The sequence below is a fragment of the Ischnura elegans genome, chromosome 1 (assembly GCF_921293095.1).
Source record: "Ischnura elegans chromosome 1, ioIscEleg1.1, whole genome shotgun sequence".
NCBI classification, from domain to species: Eukaryota; Metazoa; Arthropoda; class Insecta; order Odonata; family Coenagrionidae; genus Ischnura; species Ischnura elegans.
The window spans coordinates 76,900,613-76,924,209 of NC_060246.1; the positions used below are offsets into that span (position 1 = coordinate 76,900,613).

Genomic DNA, 23,597 nt, shown 5'->3' on the forward strand with positions numbered 1-23,597 from the left:
CATTTTTTCTATGTTTACTTTATTGTGCTTATCTTCGCTTTGCGTGGAATATAATATTAAGTAACAACACCAACAACATTAACACTTCCGTAATATTTACTCAAGAAAATGACACTAAAAAGCGTTAAGTATGTGACACGATTTCACAATCACAGCACTCGCGATGATTCCTTCCATGACATCCGCGTAATTTCGGTATTTTTTGTCAACGAATTGATTTCAAACAACCCAAAATATGATGAAAGCGTCCATAAGTTTTTCTAATTGAATAACTACCACTGTGGAAGTAGTGAACTCATAGCGGAAATAAGGCAAACGATGTAAACAAGCCGTGGCTGAAGATGCACTCCGAAATTTACATTGTTACAATACTAATAAAATAATTTTGTCACTACTATTATCACGAGAGTAAAATTATTCTAGGCGTAGGTGAACGAGTAAGTAGCTGACAAAGTCCTCTTCAAGATAATTGTACTTGAAAATTACGATACATATTGCACCAAAAGTTGCCGATATTCTTCCATCGACGACTGTTGAATCCTTGAATATACACGCTTATTTACACTAATTTTCCCCTTATTTTATTTCGTTCATCATGAAAATATATTACGACACATCATAAAAACAGTATATGAATCCACTACTAAAATAATACTCATCAGTTTTCTCCATCATTTATTATTCTTTTCCAAATCGACCGGTTCGTTCTTTAGCAGCTTCTTGTTTATTTATGGTGACTATTTATCGTTTATTAGTTACCGTAGTTAGGCACTGCTTCTTGATGCTACCGAACGAATAAATCTAGGCATTGTGATTGGTTGAAAATTCTAGCCTCACTCGCAGGCGCCGACGGTGTATTGTTTGCTATCGACGGGCCGTGGTCTTGTTTTGCAACGACGAGCTGTCGTTAAGGTGAGATACAGAAACACACTTTCGATAAGAGGGTGTCGTTGCAAGAGAGGACTTTCGTTAACAACCCGTTAACAACAATTCGTTAACGAGTTAGAGAAAGCCCCTACAGGCTAGGTCACTTGAGCTGGCTGAGCTACATTCAGCGTCTTATCTGAATACAGCAGACTCAACTCCTGTTGCTGCTGCTGACCATAGAGAAGATAGCCCTGAAGATACTACAACAACATCAGCTGCCTTGGTACGATCTGAAAAATGTTTCTTTTGTGGTAACAAACGGCACCCAAGGGACTCTTGCCCAGCAAAGGATATTATCTGTAGAGGTTGCGGAAAAAAAGGACATTACCAAAAAGTATGTAAATCAAGATTTAAACATTCATCTACAAATTCAACAGCTTCTACGTCGTTTTTGGCTTCTGCAGTAACAGCACCTCTATGCCTTCAAAAATCCATGACTAAGGTATTGATCAATGGAGTGGAACTAAATGCACTTATCGATACTGGAAGTTCTCTTAGTTTCTTGAATGAACGTTTTGTGGAGAGATGCGGAATAGTCGTTACGCCTTACTCCGGTAAGATAACCATGGCTAATTCTTCTTTGAGTTCTGATGTTACTGGATGTGGTACGCTGACCTTGAAGATTCAGACCTATACATATGCAAATATTAAGGTGTTAATCATGAAAAATCTGTGTGCTGATTTCCTGATTGGGCACGATCTTCTGAAGAGTCACTCATCTGTAGAAATAGAATTCCATGGAGAACAAACACCTCTTAAAATCTGTTCACTAGCTACTGCTCGAGTTCCAGCAGCATCGCTATTTGTCAATCTCACACCAGACTGCAAACCCGTCATAACTAAGTCAAGACGTCACACAGAATCCGACAAAATATTCATCGCTGCTGAAGTGGAAAAATTGCTCAAAGAAGGTGTAATAGAACCTAGTAACTCACCATGGCGTGCTCAAGTTTTTGTAGTTAAGGGAGAAAATCATAAACCTAGGATGGTAGTTGACTACTCACAAACTATTAATAAATTTACAATGCTTGATGCCTACCCTCTCCCAAGAATAGAGGAGTTGGTACGGAATGTATCACAATACAAGATATTCAGCACCATTGACCTCAAGAGTGCCTATCACCAAGTACCTATTCTAGAATCAGATAAGCCATATACTGCTTTTGAAGCTGCTGGAAAACTTTACCAGTTCCGAAGAATTCCTTTCGGGGTAACTAACGGTGTCCCAGCTTTCCAGAGAAACATTGACAGAATTATCAAGGAAGAAAAGCTCAAAGGTACTTTTCCTTATCTAGATGATGTAACAGTTTGCGGCCATGACCAACAGGAACATGACCAAAATTTGGAAAGATTTTTAGGTGCAGTAGAAAAGTATAATCTGACGTTAAACCAAGATAAATGTAAATATTCAACTAAATCTGTGAAAATATTAGGATATCTGATCGAAGATAGAGTTATAAAGCCTGATCCGGATAGGCTTGCACCTTTGATGAACCTACCTGTCCCAAATGACATGCCAGCCCTTCAGAGAACCTTAGGTATGTTTGCTCACTATTGCCGATGGATTCCCAAATTTTCAGAGAAGATTCGCCCTTTTCTGGTAAAAGGACCATTCCCGCTGTCTGAAGAAGCTGTGACAACATTCAATTCACTCAAGAAAGATGTAGCAGAGGCATCACTCTCTGCAATAGAAGAAAATACACCTTTTCGAGTAGAAACTGACGCTTCAGAGTTTGCCATTGGGGCCACCCTGAGTCAAGCCGAACGTCCCATTGCCTTTTTCTCTAGGACACTTAATGCAGCTGAGCAAAGACATTCCTCTGTTGAGAAGGAAGCTTATGCTATTGTGGAATCACTGAGGAACTGGAGACACTACCTTATCGGAAGACATTTTGAGGTCATCACTGACCAGAGGTCTGTTGCCTTCATGTTTGATCAGTATCACTCAAGTAAAATAAAGAATGAGAAAATTATGAGATGGCGACTTGAATTAGCTAATTACAAATTCGATATCGTTTACCGACCAGGCAACCAAAACACAACTGCAGACACAATGTCGAGGATTACAGCAAGTACCTACTTAGAGGGAAGAATGAACCTCAAAGAACTACATGATGCTTTATGTCATCCGGGTGTAACAAGAATGCACCACTGGGTTAGAGCTAAAAACCTGCCCTACACACTAGAAGAAATTAAAGGAGTGATTAATTCTTGCACCTGCTGCAATGAATTAAAACCTCGATTCTGTAGAAATGAAGGGCAGCTTATAAAGGCAACTTCTCCATTTGAGAGATTAAGCTTAGACTTCAAAGGACCCTTACCTAGCTCATCCAAGAACCGTTTTCTACTGACTATTGTTGATGAATATTCAAGGTTCCCTTTTGCATTTCCTTGTACAGATATTTCGGCATCTACTGTTGTGAGAGTATTGACTATGGTGTTTTCGCTCTTTGGTACACCAGCTTATATACATTCCGACAGAGGAGCTTCGTTCATGTCACATGAACTGAAATCATTTCTCACCTCCTTAGGCGTTGCTACAAGTAGAACTACTGCCTACAGCCCCCAAGGAAATGGTCAGGTCGAAAGATACAATGGAATAATATGGAAGACTGTACTTTTGACCTTAAAGTCAAAAGGGTTAAAGACAGAACAATGGGAAGAAGTGCTTCAGTCAGCACTTCACTCTATTAGATCACTGTTGTGCACCTCAACAAATGATACCCAACATGAACGTATGTTCACTCATCCCAGGAGATCTTTCAATGGTCGCTCCTTGCCTACATGGTTAACTAAACCAGGTCAAGTTTTAATGAAAAACCATTTGCGGCACAGCAAGTATGACCCGATTGTTCAGGAAGTCGAATTAATAGAGGCAAATCCAGACTATGCATATGTAAAGCTTCCCAATGGGCAAGAATCAAGTGTTTCCATTAGACATTTGGCTCCAAGAGGGGACTTCCCAGTCAAGCTTGACGGACCTCCCTTGAGCCCATCTATTGACTCCGAAGAACAGACATCACAAAACTCCTCATGCGATGAAGAGACAGGGCAAGATAAGGGCATACCTAATTCGAGTAAGAGTGTCTCTGAACAACCCAAGAGTCCATCTCCACAGAAAGGTTCTCCACATGGACGGCAGCGAAGGCTACCAGCTTATCTAAATGACTACATCAGATACTAATCGATTTTTAGTGGGGGTGAATGTGGTATAAACATACTATGTTGTTGATCTTACTTTTAATAATTGTATTTGTCGTGGCAACACTTAAGTTGTTTACTTAAACTGTGTTATTCTTGCTGAATAAAACCTTGATTAGGTTTTTACTGAAACTGATATTTTACTACACTTGGTCCAGTGGAAATGCTAGTAAGAGCCACACATTAGAATTAGTTGTTGTGTCTTCCACTGCGCGAGTAAGGCCTCTCATGGGTCGTCCCTGGTTGGATATTTTGTCCCCAGAATGGAGAAAGAGGCTACTTTCTTGTTGTGTTTCAAATGAGGGGTACCTTGAGGTAGATGATAACAATATTTTCAAGTTTGAGTCAAACACAACGTTGGAAGACAATTGTTATAAATCGCTGTTGAAGGACAGCAAATTGCTATCCAGTTATGCCTGCAAATATCCAAATGTTTTCAGCAGGAAAAATTCAAACATGATCAAGCAGTTTAAGGCAAATCTTGTGATTAGGGAGAATGCTATCCCAATTTTTCATAGGCCATACTCAGTACCTTTTGCCTTAAAAGGAGAAGTTCGTAAGCAATTGGAAGAAATGGTAACCAGTGGGGTTCTAAGACCTGTGAGACACTCTGAATGGGCATCCCCAATAGTGTGTGTTCCAAAAGCAGACGGAGGTGTTAGGATTTGTGTGGACTTTAAGGTGACCTTAAATAGGGTTTTGGTCACAGATTTCTATCCCTTGCCCAAATTAGATGATGTGTTTGGATCATTGGCCGGGGGGACTGTATTTTGTACGCTAGACCTCCAAAATGCATATTTGCAGTTAGGTGTTGGACTAGAATCTCAGAAGTACCTTACCGTCAATACTGATGATGGACTTTATCAATTTACCCGCCTACCTTTTGGCATCTCTAGTGCTCCAGGTATTTTTCAGTCTGTAATGCAGGAAATTGTCAAGGGTTTGCCCATGGTTACATGTTATTTGGATGACTTATTAATTTCAGGGAAAGATTTAAAAGATTGCCAAGAAAGGGTGGAAATGGTGCTGAACAGGCTAAATGAATATAATGTGAGGGTATGTGAGGGTAATATAAATGTAAATGGTTTTGTGAGTCTGTGGATTATTTAGGTCATACAATAAGTGCGAAAGGTGTTTGTCCAATATCACACAAAATGAAGGCCATACTGGATACATACATACTAGGCTAAGGTTCCCCAAGATGTATCACAAGTGAGATCCTTTGTGGGAATGTTAAATTTTTATCATCGCTTCCTGCCTAACCTTTCAAGCCTACTAAAACCTCTGTATGATCTTGTAAAAAAAGATGCAACTTGGGAGTGGACTTTTGAATGTAACCAAGCCTTTGGTAAATGTAAAGAGCTCTTATTGGGCCATCCATTGTTGGTGCATTACAACCCTAAGTATCCCATAGTGGTATCAGCTGATGCATCACCATATGGTGTTGGTGCCGTGCTGAGTCATCTGATTGATGGTGTTGAGAAACCAGTGATTTTTGCATCCAGTACATTATCCAGTGCTCAACAAAATTACTCCCAGTTAGACAGAGAGGCTTTGGCATTGATTTTTGCTGTGAAGCGGTTCCATAAATATTTGTATGGGCAACACTTCACCCTAGTGAGTGACCACCAACCCCTACGGCACATTTTTGCACCAGACAAAGGGGTGCCTACTGTTGCTGCGGCTAGGTTGCAGAGATGGTCCATTGTACTATCAGCATATATGTATAAAATTGAATACCGTAAGTCAACCCTGTTATGTCCTGCAGATGCATTATCGCGATTGCCAGTACCTGAGGAGAATGTAGTGGAAAATGTATTTAGTGTTTTGAGTATTTTGCCGGCAAAGTTTCCCTTGACTTATGTGGAGGTGGCCAAGGAAACTGAAAAGGATGTGGTATTGTCTAAGGTAATGGATTATACAAAGCACGGATGGCCAAATTTTGTCAGAGAGCCAGCAATTGTCCCATTTTTCAGGCAAAGGTATGGTATCTCCCTGGAAAATGGATGTTTGTTAATGGGGTCAAAGGTGATCATACCTCTCAAATTGCAGAACGACATGCTGAATTTATTGCATGGGTCACACCCAGGAATTGTGAGAATGAAGTCCCTTGCTCGTTCATTATGCTGGTGGCCAAATGTTAACAGGGATATTGAGGAGAAGGTGAAAAATTGTGAAGCATGCCAAATTGTAAATTTTCAACCAGACTGTTCGCAAAAGGCATCATGGCCCAGGGTTGATAATTGGGGCAGATTGCATGTTGATTTTTTTGTTATGCAAAAGAAATATTTCCTGGTTATTGTTGATAGTGAGAGTAAGTGGATTGAAGTGTACCCTATGGCAAATGGAACTGATGCTAGGAAAGTATGTGAAAACCTGAGTACATTATTTAGCACTTTTGGTTATCCATCACAGATAGTCTCTGATAATGGCCCCCCATTCAACTCAAAGCTGTTTGTTGATTTCTGCTCCCATAGAGGCATTGAGGTATTAAAGTCCCCAGCGTACCATCCCCAATCAAATGGTATTGCAGAGAGAGCTGTTCAAACCATTAAAAGGTTACTTGCCAAGGAGTTGAATACAACACCAGGTGCCCTTAGTGACAAAAACATTCACTCAGTCCTTGGCAAAATTTTACTTGCCTATCGTACTACACCTTTGGCAACAGGTGATATAAGCCCTTCGGAAAAGATGTTCAAGTATAAACCTCGCACCCTCTTGTCATTAATTAAACCACCCCCTAATAGTCTCACCTTTCCAAGCTCTAGATACCCAGAATACAAGGTGGGGGAAGTTGTTTTGGTAAAAATTAGACCAGGCATGGTGCCTGTAAAAGGTGTAATTGGGAAGAGGGTCAGTGTGGTTACTTACAGGGTGTACATTGGAAGCCAATGTCGGTATGTGCACATGAACCAATTGAAACGCTTGCCACCTTCAAAAATTATCCCTAAGCCAAAAGTTTTCCCTTTCCACTTGTTAGCAGATCCTGATGACTCGGCTGTGGATGCAGCACCTCTATGGTCAATGGTGCAGACTCCCTTGACCATTTCCCCTCGGTCCAGCCCATCCTATCCTGCCTCTGTCCCAACTGCTGAAATGGTGATACCCACTGCTAACCAATCCTCTAGGAATACAGGTCCAGAACTTCGCCGCTCCAACAGACCATCCAAGGCACCTCAGCGGCTTGACTTGTGATGCAAGAGGGATTTGGATTCTAGTAGGGGAGGAGATGTGGTGTATTGGTATTTCGACAGTCTATTGTCTTTTGAGTGATGTGGCATCCCCTGGTGGGAGTGATGGGGAAGCGTAGTGTGGCCACATGGGCCGGTTGTATGTGATAGTGTGCTGTAGAATAAATAGTTAAATCCCGAGACATCTGAGTGTTTATTTTAATGCTCCCACCGTGGGTGGAAACGTAACATCAACAATAACAAGGAAGGAAAATGCATTCAAGAAAAGTTATGTTCTAAGACCCCAATGAAGTTAATGATTGGCCAGTTCAACACGTGGTATCAATATTTGAAGGGGCAAGCAACAAGAATGATACATTAATCATGCATATTATTAATGCTTAACCCTCTGGCATGTATTCCCTGTGAGCTAACTCAAGGGGGTGCACCACATGCTCAGCATGGTATAACTGACATAGCAATTTTGCGTGAATTTTTTTCATAGGATATTGTTTTCTAAATTGAGTTTGTGAAATTTATGGATGATAATTAGTTCACATATGTTAAAATGGGATAACTAAGAGATAAGAAGCATTCAGCGTGGAGTGAGGCTGGACATGTGATCCAGCTTGAAGGATATAATGCCAAAACCTCAAAGCTGAAATTTGATCGCTCAGATGGAACTGGATATATGTTTTCAAAGATGTAATAACTGTTACATGATGCACACACTATAATAAGGATACATAACTACATGCAGAGGCTGAATACCACAATTGTTTCTTTGATAATCAAGAAATGTGTACATACTAAGTATGCCACGCAGGGTGCAATGGAACCCCCACTAATGGGTTACAGGCCTTAGTTTCTAAATTTCTATTTCTTTCAGTTCAATAATTCATGATTACATGAATTATTGATGTCTCACTAACACTAATAAACCCTTGTATTTTCATCAATATTAATTCCTTGTTGATAAAGCTCTCCTTTATGTCTATAAATATTCGAGGGAGGACAGCCAAGGTTCAAGTTTCACCTGGGAGTCAACAAAATTGTATACGACCACAAATGCAATAGTCACTTTAAAAAAAACAGGTGATGCCAGACAAGAAAAAATAATCCACACACACACACTCGGTTTAACTTTTTCGTTTAATGATCCCATATAATAACCCCTCCATCACATATTGACAAGTTGAACTCTTGAGTCAACAATAACAAGGAAGAAAAATATATTCAAGAAAAGTTATGTTCTAAGACCCCAATGAAGTTAACGATTGGGAAGGTGAGCATTAAAAAAAATATAAGCACAAGTTCATTGAATTATTTGCCATTTAGCACCCATACTGCCACATTGTAAGATAAGTTAATGTTCCATCACTTGTACATCTGCTTGAAGTAGGCAGATGATGACTTTGATGGAGAAGTGGGAGTTGAAGGAGAGGATCTTGTTTGTGTCACTGGGGGAGAGGGGGAAGAGGCTGAAGAGTACAGTCCAAGTTTCACTCCTAATTCCTTCGGTTGCCGCCAAGAAGACCTCTGAGGAAATGGATTAAATGTCTGCTGGGGTGACGTTACTGGTGGTGAAGGCAACGTTCCACCAGGTGGCATTGCAAATGTTCCCCTCCTCACTCCCCACGAGATCACATCCCCGAGAGGCACCGGGGATGTCGCAGGCGACTTGCTGCTGGCGGATGCCGACAAATCTGTGGACGTGTCGAGGGCCCACGAAGATGAAGCAGGAGAGGCAGGAGAGTGAGGTGACCTATCTCCTCCCTCGACCGTCTGGTGCCCCTCCCCCCCATCCAGCACGTGCAATCTTTCAGCTTGCAATGAGGGGAAGGCAGCCACAGGTGATGGGGGTGACGGAGGGGGTGGTTGCCTCAGCATCCGCTGCAGTATCTCCGAGTTCTCCTGTATGATCCTCAGCGCTCGTTCACTGTGCCGCCTCGTGGCATGGTTTTGTGAACTTTTTGTCGGGGATGACGGAGGATTTCCCTCGATTATTGTCTTTGAAGTTGCACCGATAGGAGAGGCTAGGAGTGAAGAGGGTGATGACCCTGACTTGGGTTTCTTCAGAATGTTGGATTCCCTTGGGAGCCAATCCCAATTTATCGGCAATGAGGTTGGGTTTTTCTGCTTTTCCTCCGAGGTGGAATCTGTATCACAGGACAAGGGAAGTATAGGATGCAGTGGGAGTGGGGGAAGGTGAAATGTTCTCTGAGGCTGAGTGGTTGTTGACATCTTTGGCAGCATGGAAGTTGATGGCACAGATTTGGTTGTAATTGACAATGACGAACTTTGGCGAGAAGTCAGTTCAAGGGCACTTGCAGCATCCTGCGAAGAAGCAGGGTGAGATGGGAGTGATGGAGACATGACTAGAGACGTGAGGGTGGACCCCGATGACTGGTACAGGGGTGGAGAGGTTGACGAAACGGTCAGAGGTGGTGGTGATGAGAGAGATGAATACAAAGGAGGAGAGTTTGTTGATGAAGTTGTAAGTGGGGTCACTAAAGACAATGGTGAATGAAATGGTGGGGAAGATGACGAAACATACGGCTGAGTGGTTGATGAGGTGGGGTAAAATGTCAGGGTACAAGCAGGCGATGAGGTGGATGGCACTGTGGCTGTTGTAGTTGGATGGAATGAAACAGGGCTGGAGGGAGATGCCGTTGGCAGCACCACACTTTTAGTAGTTGGGAGGAATGATATTGGAATCGATGGTGAGGTTGTAGATGGGATCGCTGTTGATGTGGTGAGATGAAAGCTGATGGGGCTTGGTGATGATACGTGTGAGGGAACCGTGGTCGCAGTGATGTGATAAAAGGGCTGAGGACTCAATGGAGATAAAGTTTGCGGCACTGAAGAAACTGTAGTTGGGTGATATGGGGGTGGGGTGGAAGGACTGTACGAAGGGAATGATGTGGATGCAGTCACAGCAGTTGGGAATGACGGTGAACTTAAGGGCATTGTGGTGATGGAATCTGTGGTCATCAATGACAGGCTACTGTAGGGCTCAGTTATGGATGATGAGGTGAAAACTGATGACTGGGTTCCAAGCAAGGGAATGAATGGAGGGGGAGTTGTTGAAGGAGGAAGAGGAGGTAGGGTTGTGGAAGTCATGTGGAAAAGAGGTGGAATGGGTGGCATTGTGAAGAGGGCTGGGGTTGTAGTGGAGGGAGGAAGCAAAGGGGAGGGGGTGCTGGATGGGGTGTACATCAAGGGTGATGACTGAAGGTCCAGGTTCAGACCGGGGCCATCGGACATCGGAGTGAGGACTGGCAGAATTGTGGATGAAGACTCAAGTAAGAGTAATGGTGATGGGGAAGCTGTATACTTAAATGCTTCCTCCATGTCAAGGGTTTGAGGTGATGGCGATGGATCCATGGGAATATTCACAGACGTTGACGGGAGGAGAGTTGAATAGGTTGATGTGGAAACAGATTGGATCAGAGTATGGCTCAGTGAGGTGTCAGGTGTAATTGGGGTTCTTGGCTGTGGTAGGGTTGGGGATACAGCAGGTTTTTCATCAGCTTCACTCACAGGAGTATCAGCACTACTTTTCCATTTCTCGGTATCCAAATGAGACCACTGCATCAGGAGAGAATCAACTCCTGGTGGCGTTTTAATGTTTACTTCTGGTTTTGCTCCTACGGCATCCATCCAGTCATCCATCTTACTTTCTGGACTGGTATCTTCTGGTGGTGGTTTCACAGTATCTGGCTTATCCAAAGGAGACTGGGTATAAGTGCCCTCGATGGCATCACTGAACTCTGGTGTCGCAAAAGAGGGAGCAGCCTTGGAGGAGAAGACAGGTGGCGAGGAGGGAGGACTACTTGTTGTCGAAGCCATTGGGCCAGGAGATGAACTGGTGGAGGGAGATGGCTCTGAAGCAGAAGATGTAGTGGTTGAAGATGCCGGGGTTAGCTGCTGGGGAGATGCTAAGAGCAGGTTATTCAGACTTGGTTTTGGGGGTTTCTCTTGATCATCAGTATTTTCAAGAGGGCTTACAGGGGGAGTTAAATGAGTTGATACTGATGATGAGAGAGGTGGGAGATACAGTTCGGGTAATTTAAATTCTGTCACTTCTTGAGGAGAAAATGGAGCCTCCTCAACACCTGGAGTCATTGTGGAACTTGACAGCCTACCCTCCTTGGAAGAATCTTCTGTTCCTATGCTCTCCCAAACTTTTTTTGACTCTGAAGTATCCTCAGAAGGAAGGGGCTCCCTTTCATCGTGAGGGGATTCAATTGGCGAGAACACTTGGTCATTATTTTCATTGGAGCCACCAGCTGGAACTGGGCTAGGACCTTCTCCTGATGAGTCAAGGTCGCTGAGATGCGCTGCATCATCATCACAGAGCTCAGTAGATGAGCTGCTTCCACTAGAGCTGCTATAAGTTCTTCTTCGCTCCCTTCCATCATCCCTATCCCAGTTCAATTTAGTCTCATTGTTTTCATCATTTTCTTTATCTTCATGGACTTCTGGGGAAGTCTGTTTGACATCCTCTGGCTCATTCAGAGGAGACGTTGCAGATCCTGTGAAGTGCAATACATTATATAATATTTGCCATCACAACATCATAAAAGAAGAGTTAAGCTAAAAGAACTTCAGTTATTTTACTTAGGAGGATAAGGTATCTAGTTTAGTGGCTTAGAGGATAAACTGTTGAAAAAGAGATCACAGAATACCAACTTTAATTAGCATAGCAGTCAGCTGAAGTCTTAGCATTGTCATTAATTACGAGTGAATTTGCTGTAAATGTGGACATGTAACAAATTGCTTTTCTAATTATATGAAAAGTATGTATTTCAGATACATTTACAATTTGAAGCTTTACTTAAAATCTCATGACTCAAATAATAATAATAAATTGGTACTATGCATAGATAAACGTGTTGGACTACATATACTAATATGGCCATTCTGCCAATTTGAAAGTTTTTATTTAAATTATCTTCGGCTTCCTCAGACCAAAAAATTATGTCATTATTAATTTTTACCAGTTATTAAGTGGAAACAAAAAGTGAAACGTGTTGGAATACTATGCTTATATTATGTGTTAGAATAAAAGGTTGATGGTGCTAGAGGATTTTAATGAAGATGTAAGAGTTATCATATGACTCTTGGTTAACCTGGCTAGTTTGACAACTCTCCTCACTGCCAGTGGACCATGCAATAAGCATTTAGTGCTACTGTGAATATATACTTCTGCTGGTTTTGCATCAGCATGGATTGTTATGTGATGAAATGGTCAAAATTTTGTTGGCACATCCTTCATTGAAAATGTATAAAGGCCTACAGCTTATAAATGGGGTTTGTAAGATTTCTTATATGATTTTGACAGGGGTTATAGAAACCTCCTTGTTTAAGCCAACACAGTGCATGGTCATTGGTTCAAATGCTTTGGTACATTCCTTTGATATTCTTGCTGAAAAGCTTGCAATATAATTTACTAAAATTTCATGACTTTGTTGGAAGTGCTGAGGTTGCTACAGTCACGGGTTAAGCATGGTAGGTACCTGCACAATGCATGTTACGATAAAGTAAAATGAGTAAATGAAATAAATAATAAATATGATGCTGCAATGTGATTTCAAATATTGAGACATATCATAAATGAAAAGGAATAATTAAAAAATATCAATCATATCAAGGAACTACCAAGGCAGATGATACGCGAATAAATCGATTGATTAAATTGTCTTCAAAAGATGTGTGAGTAATATTTGACCCTCAAAGGTTGCGTGAAATCTCTATCCTATCTGAGTGTTTGTGGAGAAGGAGAACATAGAAAAAAATCCACAAATTGAATTACAATAATTAAGCCATATGATAAAATTTGTCTGCATGTTTTAGATCAAAGTACAAGAAAGGAATTATAAATGGCAGGACAAAGGTAAGGGACTTATATTACAGTCACAGTATAATTCTGTGGACAGGGATAATGATTGATTTTTTAATTTTTTAAAAAATATTTGGTAATAGACATATTTTGCAATTCCATCATGAAAAGATAATCCTGCATTTTAGCATTGTTGCCATATTTTCATTCTGTACTAATTTTTCAGATTATACAACTGTAAAATTAACTCTTTATACTATGAGATATGGAAGCATATATTCACTCACACTGAGAGTTTCAGCCAAAAGTTGTTTATGAAAGGATAGATAGAGCTAATCCTAAAATAAAGGCATGTTAATCTGAACCTCATGAATATAAGCTAGGAACAAAATTCCTTTCTCAAAGAATCTTGAGAATTTGTATCAAAAAGTTTTAAAATTCAGCAAGTTGTTCAAATAGGAGTTGTGATTTGAATTGTTAGAAAGTTTCTACCAGATTTGGACCTAGGTCTGCAGTCTAGAACCCTCAACTCTATCTAGTTGATCATTAGAGCTCATGCAGAAGTTGCATTTCTCGTTACCATGAAATGCTTTATTCATTTATGACTACAGTATGCAAACAATAATTCTACTGGGATATTTATGTAGAATATCCTTTGTATGATGGCCTTGCTCTCTGCTTTTGTGTGCTGGTATTATATCAAATTTTACTGTGTCTAAGATCATTTTAACAGAAAATTTGAGCTTGAACTGAATCCGTCAGGCTATTTATTCTATTTGTTGGATACTCAAATTTTGAACTACCTAAATGTTAACATGCTGCAGAAAAAGCATTTATCTCTTATTTTAAGCACTGGTCTTTTTTCTTTGGGAATAATAGAGGAACTATTTCATCAAAGAGTACAATTTACCTATTATTTATTTATTACAAGCCTATTGCGCATGGAAAAAAATAAGGCTACTCAAGCCTAGTCACAAAGTACATGCAATCTTTATGTGAGGTAGACTGATTTGCAAAACCTATGTATACATAACAAACAAACTACATAGTAACTTCTACACTGCCAATGATGATGTTGCAAATAAGTATTCAGAGAGATCAAATAAAGATAACTCGTATTCAATTTTTAGATCAGAACATGCAGCCAATCTCAGTCATAATGAACATAACAGAAGAAACAGTTGTAAAAAGCACAAAGCAGCACATGGAGCAATGCAGAAGACCAATAAACACACAATGTATCGATGCCATTATATCCATGCTAACTTTATCCATGTGCTTCTTCTCTCAGTATAATAATTGGTAGTAGAAAATATTCTTAGAAATACAAATCCATTGGTACAATCACAAGCCAAATGAAAAAATCACAAAGAGAAAATTTCACATTTTTAGTAAACACAGACCTCAAAGAAGGAAAATTTAGCTCATAATGGTACATGGAAGCTCTTTTTATTACCAAAAATTGACTATAAATAAAATTCAAAATATTACCTACTGTCAGAGTGAAAACATTAAGCTAAAACAAAATTTTTCATTAAATTTAGATAGTCGAAACTAACCTTTTACTTCTTTAACATATTTAAGCATTCACATACAAACTGTACAACAGAAAATGTCAGAAGAGGAAGAATTTTGTATGAATGGAATAAGAGCTGTGAGTAGCTCATGAGCTAATAGAGTCAAGAGGTATTACTTTTCTAAGGTATAGGGTGGTATATTACTAGCATACTTTTGCGAGGGAAATGAAGCATGCATGAAATAAAGATAAATACTTATCAAATTGGGTTATGTTTCTCGGTCATTCTCATGGAACCAAATAAGAAGCCATAAGTGGAAACTTTGACCTTCCAGGTTTCTTCATGTGGGGATAAAAATAAAATTCTCTCCAATAAAATTCAAGTGAATTTTTCTTCAAAGAAAAAATATTTCTGTGTGGACCAATGCCACATGTAGTTAAAAAGATGCCAAAGAGATAAGCTTAGGTTGTTTTAGCAGTGGTTACTTTCTAAGCAATGTGAAGTTCCAAAAAGAAATATGACATACCTGCTTTTCGTTTTCATGTAAACTAAATGACACAACCTACCAGTGGATTTCAAATAAGCATCAATTTTGGAATATCTAATTTTATTTTCCAAATGAAAGATGTAACGGAAATAATTTTTTAAAAATGTTAATTTATTGCTTCACATAAATATACATTTTCTCCATCTTGCATTCTAATCAGAACTAGAGTGGACCAGTGCACATTCTTGTGCTAAGGAAAAACTTAAGTAGATGTACTCACTTTTTAGAATCAGTACAAGTGGACTGGTTAACGAGGAACTTGGGTTTTGTGAAGATTACAATTTCATTTTGTTAGTTACAATGCATTAATAATACTTAGTAGAACAAGTACAAACAAATATTAGAATAAAGATACTTTCCTCTAGTTTTAACCCATTCAATGCTGATGGTAAAATAGTGACCTCTAAATGCAGGCATACGTATGAAAACAGTAAAGCGCATTATGTGTGTGAACATAAGATGATCATGAATCTAAAGAGGACCACATAATAGAAGGACCATATCAACATAAGGGAATGGGCTAAGTCTGTTCGTTTTCATTATTTTGTTGATTTACCATATGTCGTATATATCCTTCAGATTTATGATTAGTATTTGGAGATAATCATTTGTATATCATGACTACATATTTAAAATAACTATGACTGGTAACCATTATTAAAATTTTCAATAACTTGCTCTTTGCTGCTCCAAATTAATCCCAACTTTTAGAGCAGGTACATACCATGCATGCCATTATTTCCTGAGGCAATGTCACTATAGCTTGCATACATACCTTAAGCATTGATTGAGTCAAAAAATAGAATGATGAAGAAAAAAGACAAGATGACAGTAAGAGAAGAATATACAAAACATTGGCCAACAGAAAGAGCAAACATTTAGGTAAGCATACATCAGCAATGCCACAGGCAAGGAAAACAAAGTCAAAATTAAGTATAAGAAAATAAAAATGTATGCATTAACTTAAATATTGTACAGTAAAAAAGTCATAACACGAAATGAAGAAAAATTCACCATATCAATTAATATTTACCAAATATTTTTTTACACATTTGTTGGGACAGAAATAGATTTTTGTGGCTGTTCCATGCATATTTATGTCTGGCCAGCATTGAGGTATGATAGAATAGAGCAGGTACTAATCATGTGATGATTTGATTTGTACTCGTATTAAAAAAAAAGCTATTCAAAATATTTTTATGTGCTGTCTACCGTAATTTCATATTAGAGTGAGAATATTGGAGTTATAGAGTTATTAAAAATATCCAAGTAATTCATACGTTTGATTACATGAATTCCGAAAATGACATTATTCATGATCATTTCTCCATTGAAGAAGATACATGAGCTCTGTAAATGTACCCTGTGTTCATGCTTTTGTTGATGGAAACTGTTTAGGACCAGTTAAAATCCTATGTTCATGTGTATTGTGTATATTTTAAAGATTGCATGCAACATAAATATGAATACTTGATTTCATCTTTGGTTTGACTAAGTTAAGAGGATTGTTTTATGACTGCTTGATTGCTCAAAGAAAAGCAAATGTAAGCTTGTGGTTGATAGCTTCAAGAAGCCATTCACATAAGCTGGTTTTTATAACAGTGTTTTATCGCAAGTAATGAGCATCAATGAGTTACATCATACACCAAGGTCTCTTTCATTGAAAAATACCACAAATATGTGAAAACAAATACATACAATAATGTTAGTTCCCATCAAATATAATTTTCTTGAGTTAAAGTCTAAAGATATTACTTTAAATAAATGATGACTTTGGAAGTGATTTCCATCAACTTTATTCATCAATAAGAAATAATCTGAGATTTCCTTGTGCTAATATTTCACTTAGTATCATTTCATTATATTCATTCATAATCTTTTTATCTCTTCATTGCTCAAACTGAATAGTAGTACCGTGCATTACACAAAATACTTATTTCAACATTTAAGTGATTAGCAGATTTAGTGACTTGCATTGCATTAAAGAGTTCACCAGTAAAATTTCCAAGTAATAAAATCTATTTGTGAACCTTGAGGAAAGTGACAAGGCAAACTGGTATTTGTAGATCACTCTATACCTGGTCCAATTTTAAGTACACATGTAGAGTCAACCCTGTGGATAGAGGATATGCTCATTAGCAGTAAGCCTCTCTCATACCAGAATCAGAATCCTTCCTTCCCTTTCCCTGCAGCTTCTTAGCATCTTTCCAAAGCAGGGTCTCTCCGGACTCTTCAGGGGGTGATGGTGCCGGGGGTGCGGCTGGTGCTGCTTCTTTGGTGGCCGGTGGGGGAGGGTGGATTCGACGAAGGGGTGCAGGAACTGAGCCAGGCGGCGGGCCCCGTCGTCTTCCCCTCGGTGGCAAGAGGGCACTCTTTCCCAGCAACAGGTGGTTCACTGCGGTGCCATGGGATGGTGCTGATGGGCTGGGACCCATCTGCCGAGCACATGCCGCTGCCAGGAAGGAATTTTAAGTTCCATTGATACTGCCTGATCCTCAACATTGGCCAGTGGGAAATACGGCAATCAAATTCACACCCAAGTCACTCTTAACTTTCTAGGGTGAAGTATTTTTGTAGACCATACATTATAAGCATGGTTATAGAGTAACCAATAGCTTTTTGGCAATTTTTATTTCTAATAGGAGTGAAATTTAAGAAATGCATGGTGAGGTTATATTAATTATACTTTAGAGGACTTTGGATTCATATCACCACTAGGTTCTACACAGCTTCAACACTCGTCATGTACATGGGGTAAATCTCATTACACATTTAAATACCACATTCTTGGTATAGGTTGGCTTTCAGCCATTGAAAATTTCCACATGCGTCTTAAGTCAATTTATTTTTACAAAATATAGATGCCTTACAAATTAAAATCCTGTTTTTCATTTATTGGTCTAAGCACTCATATCTAGCTGGTATTTTCCTCATAGACATTGTAATTCATGGTAAATGCTCAAGAAAGATCCACATGCATCGAGGAAAAACGTATAGCTAATATCATAGAATATACTGTATATTTTACCACCAAAAAAGATATTTCTAATTTTTCAAATTGAGATCTCAAATTTCAAGATAAATCATAGATTGAGTAGGCTTCATGGATGCTCTTCATGCAATTGGTTAATTCTTCTTCATTTAATAGCATTGATAAAACAACAGTATGAAAAGGAAATGATACTTAGTTTTGTAAGGTAGAGGAATGATTCCATAATCATTTAGCTATGAAGATTGTCCTTGAATTGCATTTTCGATGATTGGTTGTAGTGGAACCCAATAGCCCCTTAAACAGCTACTTCATTTAAAGCACGAAAGAGTGGCGGGCAGTATTAATACAGGCGTTCCATGCACTGCGCATTGTGCAACCCTTTCTATGATTTTCTGACATGAGGAAAGTCTTGTAACGTCGAGACGTTGACGAGCTCTACAAATGATTTAACCTAAATTGATAGTCTCGTCATGCACAAAAATTATTTTGTTTTGACTACATCGACCGACAAACGTTTGGAAAAATATTTTTACGAAACAGCAATCCATGAACACAGAGATTGAAAAAAATAATCTATTTTCCTCATTTCCATATTACGCCGGTGGAAAATATTACTGATGCTATTAAAAAAATATTTCGATAAAGAAAATTTTATATTCTGTATTAGGAGTGGGCTAAACTTATGAAAGGCACCACTTCCTTGCCCACAAAATGTTTCATTGATGGAAGGAGATTATGCACTTGACCCCCGGAGAAATAATAAAGATGATATTTTAGTCATTTTGTAAAGGCAATGAATATCTAAAGTTTCCACAAATACGTCTTATATTTAAAGAATGCAGCTCTAAAATACTTGTTCTCTGGAATAATACACGTAGAATGCCTGACACCCGGATAAATTGCCGAGGAAAAATTGATTAACGAAACGTTTATGTTAAAAAAAACCGATTTGGAGTGGAATGAGAAAATAAATTGTGTTAAAAACTTTTTGACACAATTATGGGGAAAGTGTCCAGCCAGATAATATAACTTTTGTAAATGAATCTATCTTTGAGAGAAGGTGATGCATATTTTTTCGGATTAAAGGAATTTATCATTATCGAGATTATTATATCAATGTACTGATATCTCGCAATAACTCTAACGCTACTCATAGAAATAATTGTTATACCTATCATTCACAAGACAGAAAAATTGAAAAGCGGGTTGGTGAACATGTTTGTTTGAAATACCAATAACAATTTTACCAAAAAAACCATCAAAAGACTAAGTTAGTTAAGGAGGTGAATTCAGACAACAAAAGAAATGTAAGGAAAGGCACTATAAAATTACGTAATTCATTTTCACATACTTCAAAAAGCATGCATGATCGTAATAAACATTACATTCAGAAAAATATCGTCTGAACTCTTAAAGAAATATTGGGGGCCAAAAGTTGCTTAGGATACTACTAGACAAATAATATAAATGAAAAAAATGGGATGATAACTGATTACAGAATTCCAAGTAATGGATAATGAATCAGGACCACAAATCTTGAATGTATTTATATAAATAGGTTTAGAAAAAAATATCATGAAAATATAGACCTTTTGGGTTCATCCCTATAATCAGGGATTAAGGAATCAGTTGCACAAGAAATATTTAATTAGTAAAGACTCCGCCATCATCGCCTCTCGCTCTCTCCTCTCTTCCTGAACACCTCACCAGTGAGAATCACGTGCGCCTGTCGCTGTCGTTCTCTCAGCTTGGAATATTGCTGCCGCAGTGCCCACACGTCCAGGCTGAGGCGCTCCCTATCGACCGCCGTGGGCAACGGCGCGGACGTGGTCCCCGAAGGCCCGGGTCCCGGCCCAGAGACCCAAGGCAGGCGGGAGGACACCCCACGCTCTCCTCCCGGCGGGTGGGAGTCTGAAACCAAGGGCTGATGTTAGCTGGAGATTTTAAAGAATATGCAGTTCAAAAAGGGTCTATAGTATCTACTAGACAAAGAAAATATAAATGAAAAAATGGGATAGTAACTGATTACAGCATGAAAAGATGAAGTACTAACAGCGCTAATCATGAGTTATGAGCGATTAACCCAAATTTTTTCAAACTGGTTGCCGAATAAAGTACTTTTCACTGGAACAAATAGCATACCACAAAAGTGAATAAAGATACTGCTTAAGTGGTAAGAGGAGAAGATAATTGGATGATAGACTCGTACACAAGAAACGTGTGTGTGGAATCACTTTTTTCAAAGAAAATCTGTATTAACGTTGATTTATTATAAAATGAATGCACACATCAAATGCCAAAAGAATATTGTGCTAAAAGGTTATTTTCAGCGTATGTTCGCATAGCAAAGATGTTGAGTCTTATGAAATTTTTAAAGATCATATGAATTTCTGTTTGATCACTTTCTAAAATACAGTTTCTCATTTAGTCGACTTTTTTTTATTTAAACTATTTTTGGTTGCAATGGAGTTTTGAAAATTAAGAAACAGATAAAATTCCGTTTATCGATCCGTCGCACAGTGGGCTGGAATCGAAAAAAAACTGGCCAAAACCTCAAAAACGATTTTTTTGAGTTAGGAAATTGAAACTTCGCATAAACATTCTAAAATAAATTGTGGACAACTTGCCCAATTTATTATTTCCTGAGCCTTCACGTTAGCAACATATGCGAGGTAAAAAATTTAGCGAAAAACGACCGCCCTCGATTTTACCTGAAAATTGCCAACGTTATCCTCGTGCAGTGGTTTTACGGATTGCCGGATTGCTTCATCAACAAAAATTTTATATAATGCTAATGAACACTTATTTTCTTCCATTTGAAGGGTTTTTAAAGATTTTGCTTCATCAATAGCCATAGATATATATAACAAAAAGGCGGAGCCTGTTTTATTCCAATGTTTTCATAAACGTAGAGAAAAAGTAGTTACTACCGCCGAGTTCCGCCAACTGACTTATACCACGTCATTCTATGAAGCGTCTAAATTGTGAATCTAAAGTAAAACCCTGCTCCAACTTGCAACCCCGAATTTTACATCGTTTTCTCCAGCGTGCTGTCGACGCCGATTCCGGCCGCCGCCGGCGGAGAGTACGGCGATGAGGGAGGTGTGTGGATGCGATATGGCCACAATCATTGTTCTATCTAGATAATCGATATGAGAGAGATGGATGATAGTCACCAAATAGTAAAATTAATACATATTAATACGAATTATACTTATTACGTACTTGCGGGGCACTGCAAGAGGTATGCCGAAAGACTTCTTTGAGTGCATTCCTATTCCACTACGGAGAATACATCGTACACTTAACGTAGGAAAACGTAATCTTTTGTTGACAAACAGACTCTCTTTCAGGGCAAAAGCCGTCCATTTTCCATGGTCTTCACTTCCCAGCCTCCCATACCTATTTAAAGGCGTGCCGGCAAAGGTAATTTTATGGATCTACGGTACCCTTGAGTGGCTTGTTGCCGATATTTTCGCAAACATGTTCTCTTTTTTTTTTAGCGAAATTCACTTTCGTATTTAGTTGTGATTCTGGTGCGATATAGAACGGTTCTTTTTAATGTGTATCTGCTGCTCTTCTTGAAAGCCGAGGGCTTCGATTTTGTTCCTGTGTTGGTTAGTTTCATGCATCCAATTTTAAAAATCATCTACTTTTGTGGAAGTAATATTGTAATTTGTTAAGGTATGTTTACATAATATATTTTTGCTGATCGTCTTTTAGATCTTCTGATAGGAAAATAGTATGTACTTTACGAAATTTCGGACAGAACTACTAAGTTCACTATGTATTTTCCTCATTTACATTTCCTGATTCCAACTCAATCTTCGCGATTACGATTTTGGGTCTGAGTAAATGACCCCATTATTCATTATGGGGCTCCACAGCGTTACATCTGATATCATCAAATTCGCTACACTGAATTCAACTCTGTTACGACACAAATTCATCCACCAGCAACGGATCCTATTCATGATAACCGTTGATGACGATATCGCTCGTCAATCCCCACCACTTCAGAGCAGACGTCCCTCCGGAAGTGAAAAGAGGAGACGCCGTATCGGTCGTCTTTTGATTCTCGCGTTGCTCTTACCTCTCCGGCGCGGAGAGCGGAAGACGGCCGATAAGCCGAAGGCCGTGGCGACGGCCAGCCGCTCCCCCGCCTCCCGCTCCGACGACTCCCCCCTCTTCGGCGGCCCCCCTCCGCCCCCCCACCGCGAACCCCCTCCGCCCCCACTCTCCTCTTCGTCCTCCTCTTCCTCCTCCTCCTCCTCGCCAGCGTAGAAGATCCGACCCAGGCCACGACGGGCCACCGCCGACACCGAACGGCTCCACGGCGTGATGTTATACAGGTGGCGGTCCCGGAGGTCGGCCAGCCCAGGAAACGGGAATGGACCCATGGAAACGATGGCCTGCAATATTTTTGTACATATTAATCCATGTATGATATAATAGATAGTATGTTCCTGCCAAAATTTCATGTCCAAATCATCAAATTCGCCTCAGTGGAAGATCCTCCACTGTTCGTACTTATTATATTTTAAGAATTGACGAACCGGAGTGAATGTTTAGCATCATTTTTCATCATCATTTTGTTTATTTAAGTAGTCGAGTACAAAAATTAGTTCTTCAGTTAGATTGTTGTCAGCAAGGCTGAGGAAGTAAAACCGTCCATGTCGCGCAAAGCAAAATTCAAAATTTACCTAAGAAAAATATTCGTACTCAGCAGCGGGCCTTAAGAATCTCTCCTCTCCTGTATATATTCGACAACTCAAAAAAATTACCATTTTATCCAGAACAAATTGGATACCTTTAGATCTTTGGATCCTCCACTGTTCGTACTTATAATATTTTAAAAATTGACGAACCGGAGTGAATGTTTAGCATCATTTTCAATCATCATTTTGTTTATTTAAGTAGTCGAGTACAAAAATTAGTTCTTCAGTTAGATTGTTGTCAGCAAAAGTGATAGTTGGTATCCAGTCCAAGTTATCATTTTATAAATACTTCAGAGGCGTGACGCTAATTTTTCCTAAGGTTTAAATATGTAATTTTTCGCAACAAATATATTCCATAAACTAGGCTATGCGAATGTAAGTGTGATATTAGGCTTTCCTAATGATAGGTACGGGATGAGCTTCAACTAGAGATTAAAATATTCACGAATGAGCACTTACCCACATAAGTGCAATGAGCTTCACCTGGTGATTGAAATATTCATGAATGAGTACTCAGCCACGTGCTTTACGTTCGACCCAAAATGCAGTATCCACGTTAATACCCACAATGAATATAATTAGCAAGCTAAATAGTAACTTAAAAATAGTAATTAGCAAGTCAAAAAAGTAACAAGATCAATCGATTATTTAAAAGAGTTTTTGTATATAACAGAGATACT

At 39.1% G+C, this 23,597-nt stretch overlaps 2 protein-coding genes across 2 annotated transcripts in view; one reads left to right on the forward strand and one right to left on the reverse strand.

The window, feature by feature from the left end:
* Nucleotides 1-4,584: 4,584 nt before the first annotated feature.
* LOC124154729 (uncharacterized protein K02A2.6-like) lies at nt 4,585-7,323 on the forward strand. The gene is made up of 3 exons (XM_046528656.1): nt 4,585-5,032; nt 5,114-5,184; nt 5,533-7,323. Exons 1-3 carry the CDS (start codon nt 4,585-4,587, stop codon nt 7,321-7,323), a joined length of 2,310 nt encoding a protein of 769 aa, XP_046384612.1.
* Nucleotides 7,324-8,431: 1,108 nt separating this feature from the next.
* LOC124163717 (mucin-5AC-like) overlaps nt 8,432-23,597 on the reverse strand; it is a 375,511-nt gene continuing 360,345 nt past the window's right edge. Inside the window, exons 9-13 of the mRNA XM_046540790.1 lie at nt 22,437-22,611; nt 21,227-21,239; nt 19,907-20,025; nt 17,366-17,659; nt 8,432-11,836 (exon numbers count right to left, since the gene is read on the reverse strand). Coding sequence (XP_046396746.1) covers nt 8,676-11,836; nt 17,366-17,659; nt 19,907-20,025; nt 21,227-21,239; nt 22,437-22,611 — 3,762 coding nt within the window. The 3' untranslated portion in view covers nt 8,432-8,675. The remainder of the gene's footprint in view (nt 11,837-17,365; nt 17,660-19,906; nt 20,026-21,226; nt 21,240-22,436; nt 22,612-23,597) is intronic.